The sequence below is a fragment of the Brassica rapa genome, chromosome A08 (assembly GCF_000309985.2).
Source record: "Brassica rapa cultivar Chiifu-401-42 chromosome A08, CAAS_Brap_v3.01, whole genome shotgun sequence".
NCBI lineage: Eukaryota > Viridiplantae > Streptophyta > Magnoliopsida > Brassicales > Brassicaceae > Brassica > Brassica rapa.
Window position 1 is genome coordinate 12,058,864 of NC_024802.2, and position 25,403 is coordinate 12,084,266.

Here is a 25,403-nt window from a genome sequence, read left to right on the forward strand (position 1 = left end):
CATTCTTCTTAAGGCGCCGCCTCCTCTCTTGCATTGCATCGTCTCTTCTCTCTCTCGCTTTCTTCCTCGACGCTCCTCTATAATAATAATAACAGAGGCGGGAAGTGTTTATTTCCGCGTGCGTCGCGTAGAAAGCGAAACCCTAGTTTCCGAAACGAACGAACGAAGAAGAAGATGAGCGTATGGAACTACGTCGTCACGGCTCAGAAACCCACCTCTGTCACTCACTCTTGCGTCGGAAACTTCACCAGTCCCCAGGAGCTGAATCTCATCGTCGCGTACGTAACTCCTTCTCTGCGCAATTGTGCTTTTAGGGTTTATAAGGAAGCTCGTCGATTTCTGTAGAGTCTGATTATTAGGGTTTTAATGTGGTGGATTGTTGTTTATGTGAGAGATGTACACAATCGATTCATTTGTTGATCTATCAGTGACTGATCTAGGCTTGTTTTCATGTTAAAGAAGGCACCTTGATGCTATTGATTTCTTATTTCAAGTTTTGTTTGCATAGAGTTCTGTTAATTGTTTTATAAGCTATCTTCTTATGGGTCTGTAGTATGATAGCAGTGTTTAACATTTCTCAGGAAATGCACTCGAATCGAGATCCATCTGCTTACTCCACAGGGACTTCAGGTACTTCACACATCTTTTGTTCCAATGGTTTTGTTTTCCGATTGATCAGCTTTATAAATGTTCTGTTACTTGGAACTTAGAGTGGAAATATGAAACGTTATTGTTACTCTAAGTCTTATTCCAGAAAATCTCCATATGTTACTTTTGCAGGCTATACTGGATGTTCCTCTATATGGGAGAATTGCTACTTTGGAATTGTTCCGTCCCCATGTAAGTATAGTTTTCTTGATATCAGTCTGGGATAATCACGAGTAAGTGACAGTTTTAAATGATAACTACTTCATCTTTTGCAGGGTGAAACACAAGATTTTTTGTTCATTGCAACTGAGGGATATAAATTCTGTGTTCTTCAATGGGATTCTGATTCCTCCGAGCTTATTACAAGGTAAAAAGGAGATCAAGTTTTATAGCTCTTCTTGTTTATGTGCTTTCTGTATTCTTATTTCTCCAAATTTGGTGTTGGAAAGGTACAGACCACATCATGGTTCATGTTGTATTTTTTGGAAACAACTTAAAAGCTTATGAGGTTCCTACTTATTCTGAATAAGCTATAGGATCTCAGCTACTGTTGGTCATTAACTTACTCATACTTTGTTGTATATACAAAGCCTTGAAAAAAACTTCTCCGGTCTGGTGCTAAGATAGATGTTACTTGACTAGATTCCTGCACTGCTGATTCTAAATATTGTTTTCAACATTATGTAGGGCAATGGGGGATGTCTCTGATCGTATAGGCAGACAGACCGACAATGGCCAAGTATTGATTTCAGTAGTTTTGCACTGTATCTATCATAGTTGTTTGATTTTCATTCTTTAGTCGTGTCAGTGCTGACTTATGTGGCATTCCTGAGTTCTCTCACTTTACACTGATTTTGCAGATTGGTATAATTGATCCCGATTGCAGATTCATTGGTCTCCATCTGTATGACGGCTTGTTTAAGGTATGTTATTGACCTCTAGAAGAAATTTGACGCATGTTGTACTCGTTAGCTGTCGATGTCATGTTACTGAACTTTCATTAATCAATTGACTTGGACACTATATAAAGGTTTGTTCTGTTTTATTTGGTTACTTGGTTAGGTGGTTCCATTTGACAATAAAGGACAGCTCAAGGAAGCGTATAACATAAGGTACGCCTTTTCAATAAAGGACAGCTCTTTTTCTTATGTTGGTTAGTCGTCTACGTCGTGTTTGTTCTAGTGAACTCTGGTTTCCATGCATCGGATTCTGTTTTATTAATACACTCGATCGATACTCTTCGTTTCTTGCAGATGTGGTTATTTCGAGAACCACAACACTGAACCTAATATTGCCTAAATTTCAGGTTGGAGGAGTTGCAGGTCCTGGATATCAAGTTTCTGTACGGATGCGCAAAGCCAACAATCGCAGTACTTTATCAGGTTAAATGAATTTGCTATGGTTATTTATTTTTGTGAATTCTATATAGTTGTTCTTCTGCAAGCAAATTACCGCTGCTATTTTCCTATATGTGTATTGTAGTTTTTTAGAAATGAATATTATCTTTTCTCTCAACTTGGTTTAATTTTCCAATGCAGTATAATGTAGTCTAGGGCTTATCTGGGTGAACTAATTAATTCTTGCGATTACAGGACAACAAAGATGCTCGTCATGTAAAAACATATGAAGTTTCTCAGAAGGAGAAAGACTTTGTCGAAGGACCATGGTCACAGAACAATCTTGACAATGGCGCTGACCTATTGATCCCTGTCCCTTCACCTCTGTGCGGGGTCCTTATTATTGGAGAAGAAACAATTGTGTATTGTAGTGCCAATGCACTCAAAGCTATACCAATAAGATCTGTAAGTTTTCCTGACATCATGCCATATGCTCCTATAAACATTTGCATAACTTTTCAGTGAGCATCCCTTGATTTTCAAAACTTCAATTTAACTGTCCAGTCCATCACAAAGGCATATGGAAGAGTTGATGTTGATGGCTCTAGGTATCTTCTTGGTGATCACGCCGGACTGATCCACCTCCTTGTTATAACCCACGAGAAAGAAAAGTGAGTTGATATTACAAAGCTCTGTCGAAATGAAGGATAATGTGGGTTTCTGTCTTTCGCAGTAAAATCAAAATTGTGGATGTTCTGACTTTATTTTTCTCTAGGGTCACTGGCCTCAAAATTGAGCTTTTGGGTGAAACATCGATTGCATCTACCATCTCCTATCTTGACAATGCTGTCGTCTTTATCGGTTCAAGCTATGGAGATTCACAGGTACCTAGGATTGAATACGGTTCCCATTACAAAATCTTTTATATTTATTTTTCTTGGATAATGTATATTATAGGATAAAAAAATTGGTAAAAAAAAATTTGGTTACCACTTTCCTAGTTATTTGTGTTAGACTCTAATCTTCTATGATTTCTAGTATAAATATAAAGTATGAAGCATCTGAATGTTTTCATGTTTAAATTGCAGCTTATAAAGTTAAACATGCAGCCGGATGCAAACGGTTCATATGTAGAAATTATAGAACAGTATGTCAACTTGGGGCCTATTGTCGACTTTTGTGTAGTTGACCTTGAGAGACAGGGGCAAGGTCAGGTTGTAACTTGCTCTGGAGCATACAAGGATGGTTCTCTTCGCATAGTTCGTAATGGGATAGGAATAAATGAACAGGTTAGATGTTTATCAGCAATGTCTTTTTGACTCCGAGTCATGTATGAGTAATTCTTTCATTTTATAATAAGACTTTGTTGTATTACAGGCGTCCGTGGAACTTCCAGGTATCAAAGGAATGTGGTCGCTGAAATCTTCAATTGATGAAGCCTTTGATACGTTCCTTGTAGTTAGTTTTATCAGTGAAACTCGTATCTTAGCCATGAACATAGAGGATGAACTGGAAGACACAGAGATTGAGGGTTTCTTGTCTCAAGTCCAGACTTTATTTTGTCATGATGCTGTCTACAACCAACTTGTACAGGTATGTTTTTCCAGTGCTCATTCGTTAGTTTCTATCCCTCTGCCTGTAGTTTTATCTCACAAAGCAGGAAATTATTTGCCGAAGTTCAATATGTAGGTTTATTGACATATGGTTTGTTTTCTTTGCGTTTCACTGCATTTCAATGTGTTATCTACGTGTAGTTAAATCTGTTGTCAATTTTTAGGTCTTTTGGGTCTTTCAAATCGAATCAAATTTAGATGTCCTTCTGACATAGTTTCTTATCGATGTTATTTTTCTTTGAACATGTTTTTTTTGTTTGCTACAGTTTTATCTCCTATCTTTTACCCGAGGAAGCACTAACTACTGTCTTTTCTTAATCAGATAACTTCAAATTCTGTGAGGCTAGTCAGTTCTACAACTAGACAATTGCGGAATAAATGGGATGCCCCAGCTGGATTCACTGTTAATGTTGCAACCGCAAACGCTAGCCAGGTCCGTCTTTCTTAAGAATATTTATAGTGGGATTTAATTGTAGCTGCTCTGTTTAAAACTTGTTCCCGAGAGAGAAGAATTCTAGGAGTATTTTTGTACTATTCATGGATTTTGTTTCTTTGTAGCTTCAGTATCTTTCTCGTTTCTAGACATGCAAAGTGATTTGGATTGATATACATGTTAGGTTCTTTTGGCGACTGGAGGTGGGCATTTGGTCTATATAGAAATTGGAGATGGGACATTGACGGAAGTCAAACATGCCCAGTTGGAGTACGAGGTGTCTTGTCTTGATATAAACCCCACTGGGGACAATCCTAATTACAGTCAGCTAGCTGCGGTGGGGATGTGGACAGATATAAGTGTAAGGATTTTTGTGCTGCCGGACTTGACTCTTATCACTAAGGAGCAACTAGGAGGAGAGATAATTCCCCGATCTGTTCTTCTTTGTGCATTCGAAGGGGTATGGTTTTCTTCACCATCTTATTATTAATGCAGCCTTTTGTTGCCATACTAGATAACAAATGGTATTTCATTTTGTGGCAGATATCTTACTTGCTGTGTGCTCTTGGAGATGGTCATCTATTAAACTTCCAGTTGGATACACGTACTGGGGAGTTGAGAGATCGGAAAAAAGTATCGCTTGGAACTCAGCCTATAACTCTGCGTACTTTTTCATCTAAAAGTGCAACGCATGTATTTGCTGCATCAGATAGACCGTCTGTTATATATAGCAACAACAAGAAGCTGATATACAGCAACGTGAATCTGAAAGAAGTTAGTCACATGTGCCCCTTCAACTCTGGTGCTTTTCCAGACAGGTAAACTAATTTCTAAATCTCTCTTCTTTTTTTTCCTTTGGGGCTAAAGTATGTTGTGTTGAAATTTGGTTCTTCTTCTCTTCCATGGGCACAGCTTAGCGATTGCTAGAGAAGGGGAACTTACTATTGGTACCATCGATGAGATTCAGAAGCTTCACATACGCACTATTCCCATTGGAGAGCACGCTCGCCGTATCTGCCATCAGGAACAAACGCGAACATTTGCTATCTGCAGTTTGAGAAACCAACCGAGTGGAGAAGAATCTGAGATGCATTTTGTCCGTCTGTTGGATGACCGAGATTTCGAATTCTTGGCAACTTACCCTTTGGATGCCTTTGAATACGGTTGCTCCATACTGAGCTGCTCTTTTACCGACGACAAAAACGTTTACTATTGTGTCGGTACTTCATATGTTTTGCCTGAGGAAAATGAACCAACCAAGGTATATACATGACTCTCTGTATTTGTTTGTGTTAAGACTTTATTTTTTCCAATTCTTTTTTCAGTTTTTGTTTTCTTTTGTTCTGTGATTGTAGGGAAGGATACTTGTGTTTGTAGTTGAAGAAGGAAAGCTGCAGCTGGTAGCAGAGAAGGAAACTAAAGGATCTGTTTATTCTCTTAATGCCTTCAATGGAAAACTTCTAGCTGCTATTAATCAGAAAATTCAGTTGTATAAATGGACGTTGCGGGATGATGGAACTCGGGAGCTCCAGTCTGAATGTGGACACCACGGTCACATACTAGCTCTTTACGTTCAGACCCGTGGAGACTTCATCGTCGTTGGTGACCTCATGAAATCAATCTCCCTATTGATCTACAAGGTAAAACAGATTTTGATACAAAACTGTTGTCTGCATCTTCTTGTTAATAAATGTCAAATCGTAGAACTTACGTGGACTGCGTGTGTCTGTTTTAAAGCACGAGGAAGGTGCGATAGAGGAGATAGCTCGAGACTACAATGCAAGCTGGATGACGGCAGTTGGGATACTGGATGATGACACCTACCTTGGTGCTGACAATTGCTACAACCTATTCACAGTAAAGAGGCACAGTGAAGCTGCTACAGATGAAGAACGATGCCGTATGGAAGTGGTCGGTGAGTATCACATTGGGGAATTTGTGAACAGATTCCGCCATGGATCTCTGGTCATGAGGCTGCCTGATTCAGAAACTAGTCAGATACCGACTATGATCTTTGGCACTGTCAACGGTGTGATCGGAGTGATGGCTTCGCTACCGCAAGAACAGTATGCGTTTCTGGAGAAACTGCAGACGAGTATGAGGAAAGTGATTAAAGGAGTTGGCGGGTTGAGCCATGAGCAGTGGAGATCGTTCAAGAACGAGAAAAGAAGTGCAGATGCGAGGAGTTTCTTGGATGGGGATTTGATAGAATCGTTCATGGATATGAGCAGGAGGAAGATGGAGGAGATATCTAAAGAAATGGATGTTCAAGTGGAAGAGTTGTGTAAGAGAGTTGAGGAACTCACTAGGCTTCACTGAGCAGATCCATAGCTTTTCTCTGTACTCTGTCCTCCTTGGTTTGTTTTTCAACTTTTTTTTTTTTTGGGGGGGGGGGTCTAAAGAGTTATTCTCTGTGAAAACGTGAGAGTAGTTTCACAGAAGAAAGGCGAGAGTGCCGTTTTTGTTTTGGTTATAGAAGACTTACAACTTGGTCTATCCGAATTGAATTCAACCGGGAAAATTTATATTCGTATTTAACCGATCTACACCAAAAAGTTTGATCACTTGGACAAAAAATTCGAGAAAAGAAATTCGAATATATAAATTAGTATTTGAAAATAATATTTAAAAACCAAGTAAATAATTTAATTATTTGATTTTATTCTGTTTTATGCTTAAATATGAGAAATTCCCCCTTTAAATCTCGACAAGTAAAGAAAGGGAAACAAATAGTCGAAAAACTCTCTTCTCTCTCTAAGTTTTCTCTAACTTCTCTCTAGAGACAGAGTTAATAAACAAAGTTGAATCCGGTGGCCGGTGGCCCTTGCCGCCGGTTACCATTCCTTTTTTTGTTTTTGTTTGTATATACCTTCGATCTATGATCGATCTTAAGTTTCGCTTTGGCGAATTCCTTTATCGTTAGGCGATTTTGAAGTGTATAATTCAACCAGTTTCAGAGCTGTCTATCACTCTTATCTTTCTCTGGCTTGGGTTGAATCTAAATAAAATCCATGTCTCCTTTCTTATGCTCCAGATTGAAATTCCGGTTGATTTCATGGAGTTATCCTCCTTTACTGGATATCCTTAATTTTCTATTTCAATTGGAATCAATCTTTGCTTCTAGATATGAGTTAGGCAAAGTATCCTTGAAGAATAGAAAATTAGGTTGTCTTGACTAAGCGTTGTTGGCTGAGTACAGAATCAGCAGAGTTGAAGCTATCGTCGGATAGTGTTTCGACAAAGAATCTGTTTTCTTGGTCCTATGAAGCTTGGTTGTTGTGCTTCAGATCCGGTGATTGAGTGAAGGCGTCTTGGAATCAACGGCGAAAAAAGAAAGGATTCACAAGTTGATTCGGGCAAAAGATGATGAATGGATGAGAGGGTCTGACGATCGATTCCAGCAAAGCCATGATCGAAGCTTCCTGGTGAAGCACTCGGCGGCGGAACTCTCTCGTGCATGATAGACACGCAATGGTACACGTGTCGAAATAAAACCTCTGAAGTGTTAAACGTGGCGAGTTGGATTCGATTAGGTTATATGAGCTTTAAATTTCTAATTTAATATGTATCTTGTTGGACCTTATGTACTAAAAGCCTGTATCACTTGTACTATAGCCTATTGGGCTTATAAATGAAATAGAAAGTTGACAAAAAAAAAAAAAAAAAAATCTCTACAAGTATTATTAACCTTTTTGAAATGTAGAAGTGGTTCGGTTTTGACTGGTCTGAGCCGGTTTAGAGAAACATAAGTCGGAAAAAGGAGTAAAACCAGAAGGGAAGGTGGAAGTTGAGACAGAGGAGGAGGTTGTCCTTTTGTGTCAACGAACCCTAAATCCTCTTCTTAGCCTTCCTCCATCGTCGAATCTGATTTTAAAAAAAAAGTAATAACCTTTTTTACCCTTAGCTTTCTCTGTGTGTTATTATGTTCTGTTCCGTCGAGCCCTTACGAGATGTATAGTGTCTTGGCTTCTTCTTCCTCTTCTTGCACTCATTTTGAATTGCTTTCGAGTTTTTAGGTAGAGAAACATTTGGCGGCGCCAAGATCATCATGCTCTTCCATAGGCTCTCAAGATTGGGTTTTCGCATTACCAAAGGTTATTTCATTTATCTTTGGTTCTTTATTTGCAATTGTTGATTTGGATTTGTTCTTTTTTGCATTTGGTGGTGTAAGCAAAAGCTCATATGTTGTCTTCTGTAATTTAACTCCATCGTTTATGTTTTGTGGGGGCAGAGAGGCATTTCTCAGTATGTGGGAGTAGGATTCTACAGAGATCTTATGGCCAATATCTGCATTCTTCGGTTAGTCTCTGACCTTTGTTCTCAGTTTATGAATGCTTATTACACTCTTTACATGGTTCATTGATTAGACAATCTCTTTCCCAAACTCGATATCTTTAAGATAGAAATGTGGCCAGTCTGCTCTGATTAAAATCTGGATTCATTATTAATTAGCCTATCTAAAAGCTTTGTTGAAACTGATTTTAGTTTTGTACTCTAGCTAAATCTGAAAAGGGTGGATCCTATGAAATTGATTATAGCTAATTAAAATCATTAGAGAAGAATTAAAAGGTAATGGTTTTGGCTCAAAGAGCTAACCAAAGTGCTTTTGATATGTCTCTTTTGCCTGTAAGTGAACTAGCTTAGAGATTTTTGATTCATATTTTCTCTTTTTATCTTGATTTGATATCTCTGCTCTTTCTTCCTTTTTTTTTTGACAAGGCTGTAACACAGACGCAAACTAGGACTTTTCAGCAAGCCTTTTTCTCAAATAATCATAATCTGTGTACGTCCTTCAGCACTTCCTCTGAGAAAAGCGGTGAAGAAACAGAAAAGTAAGTTTTCAGATTTATCTTATAAAACATTCAAACTCTTGACAAGAACAACAGATTGTTGACACTGAGAATTGTATACAGGATAAACGTTATCTTTGTTGATAAAGATGGAGAGGAGAATCATATCAAGGTCCCAGTTGGAATGAACATCCTTGAAGCTGCCCATGAAAACGATATAGAACTCGAAGGCACCCCTTTCTTCCATTTCATTCTTTCTTTTGGGTCTGATGATATACTTTTTTTTTGCTTAAACCAAGATAGTAATAAGGTTGTTTTTATCTAATTATTCAGGGGCGTGTGAATGTTCTCTGGCGTGTTCGACGTGCCATGTGATTGTTATGGTAAAACTAACTCTCTCTTTCTTGCAATAGATTGATCATCAAGTGTGTTTTCACCAAATAGTTAAAAACTGAATTTAAAATTAGGACACGGAGTACTACAACAAACTGGAAGAACCAACAGATGAAGAGAACGATATGCTGGATCTTGCTTTCGCCTTAACAGAAACGTGAGTTTCCCCTCTCTTTCTCTGTTACGCTTGAAAAGGTCTCACTTGGTTTCTTTGGAGTAATGTTGTTGATATGTTTCATATGAAAATTGTGTATAGGTCGAGGTTGGGATGTCAAGTGATAGCAAAGCCAGAGATAGATGGAATACGCTTAGCCATTCCTTCAGCCACCAGGAATTTCGCAGTTGATGGGTTTGTTCCAAAACCTCACTAAAGCCAATTTCAAAGTCTCTCACACCAGACTATTCTTTTGTTTTCAGTGAGTTGAGCTGAGAGTTAGTTACACTTTTGTTTATTATCCGAAAATACCATAATACATGATAAAACCTTAAGGAGTTTGTAATTCAGAAGGTGAGATTTCACAGTTATCAAGCATTATAAAACTACAATAAGCTTCATAAACTTACTTTCAGAGTTGTCTTCTTCCATCTTCTCTTTTAATTAGGTAACTTGTTATACCTTGATCACTTCTTCCGAGGCCATTAATATGAGCAGAAAGAGGTTGTTTCTGTTCTTAAATAGCCTACAAATAGATAATTTTAAAACCTAGAATAGCAACTTGGAATAATCCACCTTCCTATCCATCACAACAAGTAAGAGACCTAGCAAAGATCTGATTCTACTATCTGATATAAACAGAGCCAAAGCGTAGAGATCGTTCTTTTCACTCCTGCTGCTAACTTAACATCGCTCTCATAAGCCTCAATGTTTTTCCCCTTGATGAATCCAATAGTACACCTAAACCCTTACTGAAACCTTTCTTGTCCGTCACGCTCTATATTGTGCTTTGCGGCGGTTGTTATGCAACTGATATCATCTTGATTTGGTTTGACATCTCCTCTGCATAAAGCTATGGTGTTGATTTAATGGAGATGTTGTAGAAGACATTGATAATATAGTGTTTCATCAGGTAGTGAAGAGATCAGACGCTTAAGATTGAGTTAATATTATAAACTTACTAGTGGTTGGTCCGCCCTACGGGCGGATAGTTTACATTAAAACTATTTTATAATAAAATATTTTTTTATTGATCGAAGAAATATTTTAATTTTATTAATCAAAAAATACTTATATTTTTTGGAAGTTTACTTTAAATTGTATTAATAAATATATATTATGTTTTATTCTAAAATCAAATTGTAAATTTATTAAATTTTCTGATTTTGAGTTGAAAAGACCACTAACATATTTTTGTTAGTGAACTTAAAATAATGAAATTAAACACAAAGTTTTATATTTAGTGCTTTTGGATCTTTGAAATAATTTTATATCAATAAAATCTAAAACTAAAGCTGTAAAATTTACAACTTAATTTTTAAAGCAAGAAATCTAAATCTACGGTCCCTACCAATCAATCCCTTAGGTTTTCATATGTATCCAATACTCCTTTGTTTCGGCTAATTAGAATCTTTTGTTTTCCTATTTTAATATTGGGAAACCATTTATATAAGTTATTTTGATACATATTTTATATATTTAAAATCCCAACTAAGGTAGTATGTGTATAATTGATCATTTTGTTTGAGCAAAATTTTCATATAAATACGTTTTGAAGGGTTTTGCAATTTTTCGTAACCATATTAACAATAACGGTTACCAATATGAGATGATACTTATTTATTGTAAATATTTATTTTTCTAGTTGTTCAATTTTATTTAACCAAGCATTTTCTTTAAAAAAAAAAAGAATATGTCATATAACAGAAAAAGAAAGGAAAATGGCAATATTAATTATTAAATACGTGCATGCATTTGTTTCATTTATACGTAAAAATATTTATGTTATGAAAGTGTTCATATTTAACAATGCACTTGCATGAAGTGTTATATCTTCTTAATTTTTTTGAATAAAATGTTAAATATTTTTTTAATTTCTACGTAATAGTATTTTCATTTGTACGTAAAAGTATTTATGTTATGAAAGTTGCATGAAGTCTTTATATTTTCTTAAATTTTTAGCATGAAATTGTTATATGCTTTAATTTGTGTGAAGTGTGAAATTATTTACATAAGAATTTAGACTCTTCGTAAAATTAAAATTAAAATGTAGTTCTAATATATGATGTTTAAAAAGTCTCTAAAAAATCTGATTCCAAAATCCATTGGTTTTTCGAGATGGTAAGAGGAAAAAAATCATACATAAGTTGCTTCGCGATGGTGAGTAAAAAAATTTTAATTTAATTTTTGATATTTTTTAATATTTTAAAGTGCTTTGGTTTTCATTTATGGTGTAATATATTTGTGAATTTTTCATTTTGATTATTATTATTATCTATTTTTGTTATGTTTTTATTGTTGACACAGTTTCTTTCTCATATGCATATGACCATTTTCCTATGCGGTTATAGAAACGGGGCTAATGTGTTTATAATCCTATTTTTGTAAATAAAAATGTAGGAAAGTTAATAAATCTTTAAAAGTTATGATGATGTATCTGATTTTAAAAGTTTCATATGGGGTGACAATCTTTTTTTTTTTTTTGGCAACTGGTGACAATCTAAAAAAATAAAAAATAAATCTATTTTCCTATTATAAATTTACATTATTAGTATTTTAGTGTATTTTTGTTATTGATGTTTATTTTCTAAGTTTGAGTAGATATATATTATTATATTTCTTTGTTTCCCGTTTGGAAGTTTTTTTACATGGTTGTTATTGTAACATATTTAAAAAGTGCAGATAACAATACAATAAATTTTAATATGGCGTGTAACATCTTCTCTAGTTATATATCAACACAAATATTAATTTATATTTTCTAAGAATAAACTGAACCAAAGTGTAAGTCATTTTATCAGCCATACATATTTTTTTTGGTTGGCTAGATTGATTATGTATTTTTAATTATGTGTCATCTATATATGTTTAAAAATCCCTTAATAAAATACATATTATGTTGTATCGAATAAAACTATTCAATGTAATCTATAATATATCAAAATTCTAAGACAATTATAATCACTTCTCTTTTTATTGTCACACTTACATTTAAAAGAAATAATATTAAACACACCTTCAAAGTAAGCTAACCTGCGAGAAATATAAAGTGATTGTTGTGAGATCCTGTCTGCAGGAAGGATAAAAGAGAGAATGTGAAAGCATCAGAATAAAGTAAACGTAAACAAATCATACTTAATGCACAAGGATAATTCGTATTACCTTATATATTATATCCAAGATAAGTAGATCTAATTGTGCATCACCAGATTTTGATATAACTGTGTAATTCAACGGAAATAGAGTCTGAGTTATCTTGTGTTTGATAGCATCAGTAACACACACACACTCTAAACACTTTGTTGCACTTACTATACTCAATGCTTGAAAAAGAAGGAGATTACTTGGTTACGTGGCCACTTGCTGATGGAAACTTTAATGTCTTTACAGCTAGAGGGAGAGAAGCATGTCCACGACTGTGTTTAGCAATACCTACAAATGACATATATATCATAAATACACGAACCTCTACTATATCTAACAAAGGAAATATCAATTCTCTTGATCAATGAAAGCTGCAATGAAGATCAGGTAGTGTAATTAGTGAGTTTAGGTTATTGAATGTCGTAGCTACGGAATCATTATTTTCCAGTGAAGGGAAAGGGGATCGTTACGTCTTTGGTTGCAGAGCTCGGATGATTGAGGTGCAAAGAGAAGAAAGGGTTTTTGTTTAAATGGGCCCAAATAATTAGATCACTTAACTCTAAATTATAAGGCATTAAGCCTGAGTTGGTGGGAAACGATAAAAGCTCCGGTCCCAATATTAAGATGACGTGGCAAATTGATTAGTGAGGAATATTTATGCCCATGTGGCATCCCTTAGAATCTCCAAAAATAGCTCCTTTTATATAGTAGGATTGATATATTCACTCTTCATAATTAAAACGTTAAAGAAATGTGGAAGCACCGTAGCCTACTGGTTAAGGTTTAAAGGCTTCTACACCCAGATCTGGGGTTCGAATCCCAGACTATGCAATTTATTGCAGATTACAGGAAATCCAGGTTTCAAGTCCCGGAGAGAACGGTTTATTAAACAATTATGCAGACTACAGAGGAAAGGCTTGCAAGAGATCTTCAACATGGTGCAAGTAAAATCTCGTCAGGCGTGGATCTTCATAGGACGGCTCAGATGATGCAGTTAGACGTAGGTCTTCATAAGACAGGTAGTATTGTCGGTTGTCGAATCGTCTATGTAATCTTTCCTATATCATAATTGTAAGATCATAATAAATCAGCGTTAAAAAAAAAAAACGTTAAAGAAAATTATTAACACAAGTCTCCATAAGTCATACTGACAAAACCAAAAACAAGTAAAACATCCAGAGATGGTTTCACAAATTTACATCAAGTCTAGAGCTTGGCAACCTGCAATAGAATCCAAGACCCATGAACTACTTGCAGCTCTTGCATTAACAGATCTAGCCAAGGCCTCAGCATCGGATCTTCTTTCCGTCAGAGTTTTCTTCTTGCTTGGCTCAGTATTAAATACAACGATCGTGGAAGCTTCATTATCGTCATTACAAACGGGCCGCCTGCACAGGATTGTTCCTCCTGCTGCCACAATCATATCTTGAAGATACCCTTTGTAAGCAAGCTCGAAGTCTCCCATCATGTAAAACTTTAGTCCGTTAAAAAGTTTTGGTTCCTGCACAATGTAGAATCAAACCATTAGATGATACTTTTACAAGTATGTTGTAACATACAGAGAATCACAGAGGGAAGAAGCAAACCTTGTTTAAAGCTCTTTGTCTTCCAATATAAGGTCCTTGTCGTGTTCCATGAACATCAATGGAAATCTCATATGGCTCCTCGCTTACACATTCTCCGTTTTTCATACAGGCCTTGATCCCTGCAAGAAAATATATACAGACATCTTGTTGATTTGTGTATCACAAACATACATGTTTCTTTGCTGATAATACTTACAATCAATGCTCAGAATCCATTTCCCCTCCAAGATCCCCATCATGAATTTGAGTGTCCTTTTGCAGGCTCCATTTTCATTGATCGATGCAATGACGTGTGTAACTCTTCGCTCCCATTTTCTCGAGACTGTAACTCCAGACAGTTCAGCAAATTCCGAAATCACACTCTGCAAGCAAAGCCATCAATGCGGTTTAAGTTCTAACGTGGAGAGGCTTGATAAAGCAAAAGGGTATGTATGTATATATATATATATTTGTTCCATACATTCTCTTCATCTGTAAGTCCTGAACAGCATAGAACCATTTTCTTGGGTAATCCGTGAAAAGGCTTTCTTTGGAGCTCACTGATGTCAGATTTTTCAGATACTTGATTAGTCTGAGCTTGCAATGGTCTAGAGAAGATAGATAAAGTTATTGTCAACATTATAATTTCACAAATTAGAATCACCTTATAATCCTCATTAATAAAATAAAAATAACCTTACCCTTCAGGAGCACGCTTGCGTTTTCTTCCTTTTGGACTAGCCTCTTCACAAGGCAACTTAGAGGATGCATCCAAAGGGCATAGCATTACAAAGTTTTTCTGTTTGAAAATAAAAAATGTTAAAAACGGAATAAAGGACTATGATACCGAGTTTTTACATAACCTATGCAACACTTACATCGTCCCATCTGCATTCTGGTATCAGTTTTGCACACGTAACGTGAAAACTATTCTTGCAACTCTCATTGTAACAACCAAGTGCTGCCCCTTTAAGCCCACAGCAACTGCAAGTTATTCTCTGGCTTCTTGTCAGCTCCACATCAAGGTTGACTGCTGTACGTCTGTTGAAGTATACATTTGGAGCCCTGGAAAATGCAATATAGTTTCATGCTCATGTAGTTTAAATTATTCAAAAGGCATGAGTTAAAACTATAACCAGATATCTTACCATTCAGCACAATTTTTGTGAACATGTATGACGTTAGACCCTCCACTAAAATCTGCAGAGACAGGTTCACCTTTGTGGTAGTGAGACATTTTTCCTGAAGCCTGTCAGTTACACATTCCAATTCAGAATCAACTAACGGGGTACATTTAGGACTCCAATGTAAGATAGTGAAGCTTGCTTACCTCTGTTTCGTCTGAGGACTGACAGAATGCACAAGTGAATTTATTTGTTGGTGGTCCAGAACATCGTCGCAAATGTACACTACCTCCAAGTGAGGGCTTTTTGTTAGTTGAATCTTGTCTATCACCCGCTTGATTCAACTCATCACTAAGGATTTTCTTGCCACGGGATTGTGTAACTCTGCTTGGGGTTGCACAGGAATCAAGTTTTGATCTCTTTTCTGAAGTCTTCTTTTCACTTCTCCCAGAGAGATCACCCGTTTGAGATTTTCTTCTCTTTTTCAGAGAGGGTTTCTCTGCAGGACTTTGTTTTTCAGGTTCCTGATCCCCCTTACCAACGTTCTCTGTTCCAACTGAGAGCTCATTAGATACAGCAACCGGGTGCTCTGCAGACACTTTAACGCTAGATCTTTTCTTCTTTCTCCCTTGCTTTCCCTCTGCTTCCACAGATTTTTTAACACCAGACTGAACTTCTGAAGTCTGTCCCTTGTTTCTTGTAGCCCGTTTAGCTTTCACATTTTCATCTTTCCTGGTAGATTTGCCAGAAGTTCCACTAGTCTCTTGTTTCTCACCAATATTTTCTCCCGCAGACGATGCAATGTGGTCCTCCTTGGAAACCCCAATACGTACTTTAGCAACTTTCTTTCTTGCACTTCCTGCTTTGCGTTTTTGATTTGATGATGCATCTTTAGATAGTTTCCTTTGGGGAAGATCAATCTCACCTTTACCTAGTGGCTGCAAAATAATTTGGATATTTTCAGTTAATTTCAACCAACATGAAGAAGCTAACAAAGAAGGAGAACATCTGTCTGTATCAGAGTAAAGAAGTTCCGTTACCTTGGCCTTCACAGGACTAGGTAGAATCTCTGGAGAACAAGGCCTTTGAGTCCATTCAAACATTTCACTGTCAAACATGTCTCCTGGATTGGGCTTTTCTTGCTCGACTGCCTGAAACACTCACCATAAGAAAGAAGTTAGATCAAAGGATTCCATGATGATTTTTTGAATATTGGATGTATCAGGGTTTTTACGAGTAGTAGATATGCATCAAATAGCTTGAGGTTGCAGTAATCATTATGAGTAAAAGAAAACCTCTACTGCATAACTAAGATGAGTCAAACAATTACTCTAACAACTCAGGGCAAGTGTTGTAGCATGTCTAAATATCACTTAACAATATTTCACAATATAAATACTGGACGATATCACTGGAATAAGATATTGGGGTTTCAAGTACTTACTTTGGATGGGGTGTCATGATCTGAGTCCTTCAAATCACTGAAAGAAGGAACATCAACAGGTGTCACATCTAAAAGCTGGTCACTTTCTGTTCGCTGGCTTGAGCTCTCCCCATCAACTTCATCTCTCAACCAAAACAAAGGTGCTAGATTCTCTTCTTTATCATGACTTGGGTGCTCATTCAAACGAATCACAGTTCTATCAGTGTAGTCCTTGAGTTTCTCAGCTGATTCTGTAGATTTTGTTAAACTTTGGGAAGAGTGATTCTGCGACAGCTGCACCCGTTTATTGGTTTGGGATGAAGGTTTCATAACAATAGGCCCAGAGGAATCAACATCTGTCTCCTTGGTTTTTCTAGACCCTCTCTTCTTGGATGTTCGGCCCTTACTAGATCCCTGACGTTTCTTGCCATTTCCCTTCTCAATGGAACCATCTCCCACATGCTTTTGTTTTTCTGTAAACACAAATCACAGAACACACATTAAAAAAGATGTATTCACCTCTCCATTCATATAAGATCCGAGAGATAAAACAAGCACTCACGAGGAACTTAACTCATTTTTAAAAACTTTCTTATAACCCAACTTAGGGAAAATAAATAAAAACCCACTGAAATGATTACGTCCAGTTACTAAATATAGGTAAGTAAATGACCCTTGTTTTCATTCAAGATAATCAAAATGGTAAAGCATCGATTCTAATAAAGTACCTGATGGTGATGATGGTTTAGTCTGGCTAACAAACATGGGGACACCAGAAGCAACTTCCATGTTCTTGTAAATGCTCACCAAGCTATCCATATGAGGAGCTCCTCGAATCTCTTACAAAATTGCATAATTATCAAAAGTTAGGTATGACAAGCTGAGTCTAAGATCAATTAAAAAGCAAGTGAAAGTACCTCTACGATGGAAAGGGACTTTACAAACAGGACAAGTAGCATCGACTTTCATGGATTTCACTATACATGCACTGAAATCAAAAAAAAAAAGAAGAAAACAAGTTTGATTAATACATGCTATATATCAAAAGAAAGAAAGAAAAAAAAAACAAAAAGGAGGAGGAGTGTTGTTACTTGCAAAAGACATGGTTGCAGGTAAGCGAAACTGCGGAATTAAATAGACTCAAGCTGCCACCACAAAAAGAAAACAAAAGGGTAATTCAAATTCGATGGTAAATCAATATGAATCCAAAACAAACTAATCCAATTGAAAAAGAGGAAAACAAAATGATAAGCAGATAGAGAGAGAGGGAAGGAGATAACCAGATAGGGCACTTGAGTTCTCTTCCCATCTTCTCCAGGTGAGTTGCGCCGTCGTCTCCCATCTTCTCTTATAGATTAAGCACTGAAGCGAGTCTCTCTCTCTCTCTCTCTTTCTGGGTATATATTATAGAGAGAGAGAGATGGTGAAGAAGCGTATCCTTCAAAGAGCTTCCCTTGTAAGCTAATTTAGAACGTTCCGTGAGAAAGCCAAAGCCGCCAATTTTTATTTACTTCAAATGTTTTCACTCCCCGCCAATAATAACTCTGATATGTTTTTTTCTTTTCCAACCTTCAATTTTATTAGTTTTTGAGATTTGAACCCATTATTTTTTTTTGTGCAGCTGTATGTTGACCCCCACATGTACTTGCTAGAATAACAAATTACTCCCACAAAGGTTGTTGGTTCAGTCACAACAAGAGAACCGATTGCTATTGAGGCACACTAGATACCATCTCCACAATTAGCATTAAAAAAAATGAAGCAGAGAGAGTTATGATCAAACATCAACGAGGCAGAAGAAAAATGAGGTGTTTGCCAAGTTCGGCGTCGGAGGTTGAGAAGCCATGGCGGATTGAAAAACAAAAGCTAAAGTTTCTTCAAGAGATTCTGTTTCGTGAGGGCATTGTCGTCAATTACACTCGTAATTCAATTATCTCCGGAAGACAACTTCTACAGCCGCCGCTACTCTCTGTTCGAAGAAAGATGCAACCTTTAAATCAAGACTGTCTTGTTGACAGTAAGATTCTTCTCTAAGTGTGAATGGTTTTTGTTTCATGTTAAGCTCTGTTTCTACTTCCCACACTCAAAAAGGTGACATCTTTATTGTATTTGCTATGCATGCAATTTTATCTGTGTCTGTCTCTTTGCTCATCTTTGGATAGATTCTCACAGTGTATCAGAACTTCACGGCCATGAGATTTTGGCCTGAGTATTAAACACGGTGGTACATAAAAACCAAAAACAAGCACATAGCTCTAAACCCATTTTGATCATGAAAAGATCAGTCCGCTACAGCTACATTATTGTTTTGTTTCTATAAGCAATATGGGTTTTTCAGTTTTCTGCATTCCAATTTATTTGCCACGCGCTTCTTAAGATTGTTATGTTTTATAGTTTATTCAGCCACTCATGAATGCTGCTCAGGATTCTGAGCAGGTGTAATCTGTATATTAATAACCATACTTTTATCTCTATGGACATGTGGCAAGAAAGAAGACAATTCAGCATTACCTGAAGATCTCTTCCGAGTAGAAGCTAGGAACTGTTCAGAGAATCCACACATGATCAAGCAAATCACAGCTCAAGCTAAACATAAAGACTAGCAGATCACTGACCTTGGCTTGTCAATGCCTTCCTTGTTAAATGATTAGAGACTTTTAATAAAAGTTTCTTAGATCTCTTTGACTCTTTCTGAGATTAACATCCTAATATTATCAATGGACCTCAATGTGCAACTATAGAGTATAATCCCATGCTCACATCTTCCATCTTCAACGGCTGTCACGACAGTATCAAAAAATAATAATTACCTCAAGGTCATACCAAAATTTCAGTAAAGATACTTTTTTGTTCATGGCAGTAAGAAATGGGGATGAAAGTTTATGAGATAGGGTCAGACGACCCTAAGCTTTTGTTTTGAATCCTGAGAAACAATATATTTATCGTCATGGTTGTTGACTCTCACGATCCTTTTAATTTTGTTTGTTTCGTTTGAGTCTTATCGTCGGGATGTTTCATACTCTCTAGTTTTTATAATCTCAGTGAATGCATTAAGTCGTCAAAACACAAAAACTACAAGTTCTATGAGTATCCAAATTTTCAAAAAAATAAAATATCAAGTTGCATGCATGAGTTTTTAACTTGTGTTGTACAAATCATTTATCAAGAAAAAGAACTTATGTTGTATCAAGATTATTGCATTTGTGGGGTTTATCTTGGACGTAATTTGTTGTACATGTTAGTTAAAAATATAAAGAACTAGTGTATGGTTGGCTCAAGGTCCTATTTATAAAACCAGAAAAGTGCATTGGCAGTTTGCAAAATAATTAACGGACTTATCAATATAGATATTTATTTATATAAATATAGATAGGAAAAGAATCATACAAGCAACTTATGTCTGAATCTTAGCGAAACAACGATAGAAGCTTTCATCACTTAAAAACAAAAACAGAAAAGAAAAATGGATAATAAGGCTAAGATTCAAGGACCATGCTTCTCCAAATGGTAAGAGGACTCATACACACAGTTGTTTTTGATTTTGCCTTTGTACTTGTTCTTGTGATCAGTGTCCCACCATTCTCTGCTTCCACTGGTACTGGCATTATGATTCATGTTCATAGTATTGTTTAAACTCTGGTTCCACTTGTCTCGATCCTCTTGATTAATGTAACTGTTATGATTAGAGCTCACAACATTATAACTACCAATTGATTGGTTAATCAAATGATTACCAATCAAATCATTGGACTCAGCGTTGTAGTAATCTTGTTGAAACAATCCATCATGGAAATAAGAGCGATCCATTGGTGGAAAACTTTGAAATGGAAGCACCCCATCGCCACTAATTTCAGGAAAAGAACCGATATGGTTATCAACATCAAAACCAGAAGAAGAACCACCAAAAGATTCAACAAACTGGTTGGTTTCTTGAGCATGTAAGAAAGGTTGGCGATGACGACTAACTTGTTGGATCTCAGCAGAAACTGCCTGAGAAACAAAAGGTTGATCTATCGTTGTACTCTTCTTTTTATGGCCACTTCCACCAATCGGTATGTTCCTTAGCGCTCCACCATGAGTCCAGTTTCGGCGACATTCCTTGCACTTGTAGCGTGGTTGAGACACACTATGGTTGTTGTAGTAACAAAACTTGGTGTTGGTTGAGTTGCACCTTGGACACACTCGCGGTGGAGGCTTCTCTTGGTTCACTTCATTGCCTCTTTCAGCAAAAACACTAGAGTAATCCATTTTCTCAAGAGCTACTAATTAGTTTTCTTGTTGTTGGTATGATTATTTTGGTGTTGTGAGGGTGTCTTCTTATATAGACTCTTGAGAACTAGAAACTGAAGAAAAATAAAGATATGTTTGGGTTTAAGAAAGTGAGATTATGAGCAACGTGTTAAAAAATGATGTATTAGTAAAATCTGAAGATCTAACCCCACACCATAACATTAGGCTAAGCTTAGTCAAAAACCAAGGCTCTTTTACTCTTAAGTTTTAATTATTGGATGTATATGAAAAATGGAGATCTAAGAAGATAATGATTAAATTAGTCAAATAATACAAAAACAAAATCTAGATAGAGATATTGAGAGTGTGATGCTAATTTAAGAAAAAAAGAATCATAAATTATAGGTGTTTATTATCAAACAAAGTGTCAGAGGAGGACGCGTGTGCATAAAATAATTATATATATACATATATTTAATGAAAATGCATAGCCTAAATTATTACAAATGGTGAACATTAATAGGGTTTAGTAAATAACAATATCTAACAAAAAAATATAAATATGACCATAGAAATATATATTAATGATAAAAAAATAAATTTGAATAGACAAAACACATAAACAGTTAAAATTAGTAATAATTTAATAGATTTATATTAAGAGCACCATTAACCCTAAAACCCTCATTTGGGGTTTTTAACATTTTTTTTCTTTTATTAACCAATCGCGGGCCATCACGTGTTAGTGGGGTCCGCAAATACCATAAGAACTCACCAAACTTGCCTCTTGCAGAAGAGAAGGAAGATGTGGTTTTTAATAAAGTTGTGGGACCCACCTCCTAAGAACCCACTTAAAAGGTGGGGTTAATGATGCTCTAAGAGAGGAAAATAATGTGTGTGAGTTCTTGTGTTTGATAACAAATTCAAGACCAAGGAGACAATATTATATCAAAGTGACTTTGTTTATAAATGATCAAGTGAAAACTGCGGAGGTTTCATAAATATCTGCGCCTAGTGCTTGCCACACTGCCGCTGGTTTAGTCATTGATACTCCAGTTAACAGATATTTTGCTTCTAATGTCGCTGCTCCTATTGCAATCACAAGTGTTTCACTCTCACAAGGTGCACTGTTTCACACTCACAAGGTGCACACAGGCCCGGTCTGGAATAATTGTGGACTGGAAGCCCAAAACAATTTAGGACCTATTACATAATAAAAATTGATGAAAGTAGTTGGCTGACTTTGAACCAGTAACTCCAGACATACAAATTATAACTTTAAACCAACTGCTCTACCGGAGACTTTGAAAAATTGATGGCCGAAAATTTACATATTCTGAACAGGGCCGGAAGCCAATGCTTCTTTGGCTTGTACCCAGGGCCGGTACTGGGTGCACAATCTGATAAGGCAAAACCAGTAACTCCAACCAATACTGCATTTGACTATTTTCCGACATCGCTACTTTTGCCTTACCACCACAATGTTAGTACATATTCTGGCGCAAAAATCAAATCTAGTTGAGTAACTTCTTTAGAAATGTCAATGCAAGAAAAAAAATCTAAAAAAGATCAGTAAATTTGAAATACATTTTTTTAAGTTAGGGTCGACTCTGTGTGTATGTATATTAGCTGGTATATGATCAGGGTTGGAAGTGTTTGATCTCATTATTTGTGTCTGGTTTAGAAGAACAAAAGGGTAGATACGTCGGAAATCAATAATTATAATCTGGATCAGAAATTTGAGTACTTTGGAATTTGGGTTCTGTGCTCGATATCTATTGTTTTGTATGTAATGTGTGTAAACGTAACTGCAAAACAACATCGTATATAAAACAGGATTTCGCAAATTCACATATGTATAGCCATAATAATACAACTGATCACTGAAAGATAAAAATCATACAGCACTTAAAATATATCAGACCTTTTAGAAATCGGTCACCAATAAAAGAAATAGTTTTAGATTTCATGGAATTTTTTTCATATATACTAGGGTGGCACAGTTTTTAGAAGCATATGTGATACAATGTGTTTCGTTTAGATCATTAACTTTCGATTTATATCGGTCCCACAGCCTTTGGAGATAAAGATCCTACATTCGGAAATATGAAAAAAACTTAACTAGAAATCTAGTATATAACGGATTTGAGTTAATCTATTTACTGCTTAAATGTTTTAAGTTGGAAATCTATGATAAACTCAAATTTAACATAGTATCAGAATAGGCTTATTCCCTGACCTATTAATATGTCCGAAAAGTGGCTCGATCATCTCATTAAATGACGGTCCAAAAAGTAGGGGTGGGCGTTCGGGTACCCATTCGGGTTCGGTTCGGATTTATTCGGGTTTCAGTTTTTTGGGTTAAAGATTTTAGCCCCATTTGGATATTTCTAAATTTTGGTTTGGGTTCGGTTTCGATCTTTGCGGATTCAGTTCGAGTTCCGGTAACCCATTTAAATTATTTTTAAAATTTAAAAATTCATTATCTACTTTACATTTCTCAAAATATAAAAAATATATATATTACATACTTCCTCTGTTTCATAATAGGTGACCCTTTACAATTCCAATGCAAATTATACTTACTTTCAGCTGAAAATTAATTGTAAACTGCATTAATTTTATAAATAATTTTATTTATCTCAAATACTATTGGTCATAGAGGTATAATTAATAAAAACTTACATATATTTCAGCATTTTCTTAATCTGTGTGAAAAATGTCATAGTGACACTTATTCAGAAATACCTAAACTATGCCATTTTTCAGAAACAGAGGAAGTATAAATTTGAATGATATATGTCAAAATACCTAAACTTAATATATAAATTTGTTTGGTTTGAATATTTGGATAGAGAATCAATAGATATTTTAAGAATTTTTGGTGTTTTGAGTATACTTTACCTACTTTATACATTATACTTTTGACTATTTGTATATATTTCAAGTATTTTGGACAACTTAAAAGTATCTTATATATTTTAGATGATATTAATATACAATAAATCTAAAAATAATTAATATATTTAGGTATATAAATTCGGATACATTTGAGTACCCAAAATACTTCGGTTCGGGTCGGATTCGGTTGTCTAAAAACCAAAATTTTGAACCCATTCAGATATTTAATAAATTTTAGTTTGGGTCCGGGTTCAATACTAGTTTTTCGAATCAGGTTCAATTCGGTTCTTCGGATTCGGATTTATTGCTCAGCCTACCAAAAAGGCTAAATTCTTTCGGAATTTTAATCAAAAATTTTATCTATAAAATAAAACTAAGAAAATAAAAAATTAATATAAATAAAAATATTAATTTAAAAATGTTATTTATTTTAAAACTCTGATAATTAAATAATAAATTTAATAAATAAAAATGGTGAACAAATTATATAGATAAAATAATTGAATAATATATATAATTTATTAAATGCATGTATATATATTCACATAACGGTAAGTATTTGTGATTTATTTTATTTTTAAGGATATTTTCTATTATAATTTGCTTTATTTCGTAGAGTTAGAAATATCAAAATATTTCGAATCGAAACGGCTGACTTTCAAATCAAAATTTACAGAATTTTCCTCATTCCTACTATAAAGTGGCCTTTTTTTTTGCCAATAACTTGATTATATTTTTAGTTCAACAATATTCTTTTTTTTTTTTTGAAATGGGGAACACATTACATCATTATATAATTTCTAACTCTATTACATATTATGATCAACTATTTGGAATTTGAACTTCAGATCTGTGTATAGAAACTTTTAAACCTTAATCAGTAGACTATAGCGCTTCTAAAATTCAACTATATACTCATGTGGACTACTATGTAGGTAGGAGAAGAAAGTCTCGATATTGAGCAACCTATTTTAAAACACCTTTTAGAAATTAGATTGTTAAGAAAGACACATCCATTGTCACTTAAGGGATGTATTAAAATTTCCTCCATTGTCATGACAAACCTAATAGGGAAGAACAGAAACTCAAAACTCTATTGTAAACGAACAAGAGAAAACAAAATACTACATTACTTATAAGAATTTGAAGGGTGGGCGCCACAACATAACGGTGATTTACCATAGATTTACCATAGTTGTGCACTAATGCATCTCACATTATGTGATTAGGCGTACTTTGAAAACAGAGAATAGACTAAAGCAGAGCAATACATGAACATTTGAAAACACATAAATATCTTACTCATCAGTTATGAAAGACACAAGACTATAAGACACATTATGTGATTGGGCATAATTTAAAAACAGAGAATAGACTAAAACAGAGCAATTCATGAACATTTGATAACACATAGATTATCTTATTTATCAGTTATGAAAGACATAAGACACTACTAATTGGTGATGATTATTTATTTATATTACAAAAAGACAAGATACGCAATTTATGTCTGAAACTTTAGGGAAACAACAATGCACACTCTTAGAACTTCAGATTCGCTTGGTTTTACGGCCACCACTACCAATTGGTATGTTCCTTAAAGCCTTACCATGAGTCCACAATCGAAGGCAATTCTTGCAGATGTAGC

The 25,403-nt window shown here is 35.4% G+C and overlaps 4 protein-coding genes across 5 annotated transcripts; 2 read left to right on the forward strand and 2 right to left on the reverse strand.

Annotated features, from left to right (window-relative positions):
* The first annotated feature begins 26 nt into the window (after positions 1-26).
* On the forward strand, positions 27-6,595 carry LOC103834207 (DNA damage-binding protein 1b). The gene is made up of 19 exons (XM_009110266.3): positions 27-278; positions 582-630; positions 781-840; positions 924-1,015; positions 1,336-1,387; positions 1,509-1,571; positions 1,711-1,760; positions 1,955-2,030; positions 2,241-2,450; positions 2,550-2,656; positions 2,761-2,869; positions 3,074-3,274; positions 3,363-3,578; positions 3,921-4,031; positions 4,216-4,491; positions 4,575-4,849; positions 4,944-5,292; positions 5,387-5,671; positions 5,769-6,595. Exons 1-19 carry the CDS (start codon positions 175-177, stop codon positions 6,348-6,350), a joined length of 3,267 nt encoding a protein of 1,088 aa, XP_009108514.1. The 5' UTR covers positions 27-174; the 3' UTR covers positions 6,351-6,595.
* Positions 6,596-7,739: 1,144 nt separating this feature from the next.
* Positions 7,740-9,783, forward strand: LOC103834208 (adrenodoxin-like protein 2, mitochondrial). Of its 2 annotated transcripts, none has more exons than XM_009110269.3 (8): positions 7,740-7,912; positions 8,048-8,125; positions 8,263-8,330; positions 8,763-8,863; positions 8,945-9,051; positions 9,155-9,204; positions 9,289-9,371; positions 9,471-9,783. In XM_009110269.3, the coding sequence occupies exons 2-8, from the start codon at positions 8,080-8,082 to the stop codon at positions 9,583-9,585; spliced, it is 570 nt and encodes a 189-aa protein (XP_009108517.1). In that variant the 5' UTR covers positions 7,740-7,912; positions 8,048-8,079; the 3' UTR covers positions 9,586-9,783. The 2 variants fall into 2 exon arrangements, with proteins under 2 accessions (XP_009108517.1, XP_009108515.1); XM_009110267.2 differs by having other exon boundaries at positions 7,741-7,912; positions 8,751-8,863.
* A 3,816-nt stretch (positions 9,784-13,599) lies between these two features.
* On the reverse strand, positions 13,600-18,201 carry LOC103834209 (protein BREAST CANCER SUSCEPTIBILITY 1 homolog). The gene is made up of 14 exons (XM_009110270.3): positions 17,905-18,201; positions 17,716-17,769; positions 17,542-17,612; positions 17,353-17,463; positions 16,646-17,097; positions 16,242-16,352; positions 15,408-16,139; positions 15,226-15,326; positions 14,956-15,142; positions 14,779-14,876; positions 14,559-14,685; positions 14,295-14,460; positions 14,099-14,217; positions 13,600-14,013 (listed from the first exon to the last, which is right to left on the reverse strand). Exons 1-14 carry the CDS (start codon positions 17,964-17,966, stop codon positions 13,708-13,710), a joined length of 2,697 nt encoding a protein of 898 aa, XP_009108518.1. The 5' UTR covers positions 17,967-18,201; the 3' UTR covers positions 13,600-13,707.
* A 1,906-nt stretch (positions 18,202-20,107) lies between these two features.
* On the reverse strand, positions 20,108-20,872 carry LOC103834342 (dof zinc finger protein DOF4.4-like). The gene has a single exon (XM_018653647.2). It carries the CDS (start codon positions 20,870-20,872, stop codon positions 20,108-20,110), a length of 765 nt encoding a protein of 254 aa, XP_018509163.1.
* Between the last annotated feature and the right edge of the window lie 4,531 nt (positions 20,873-25,403).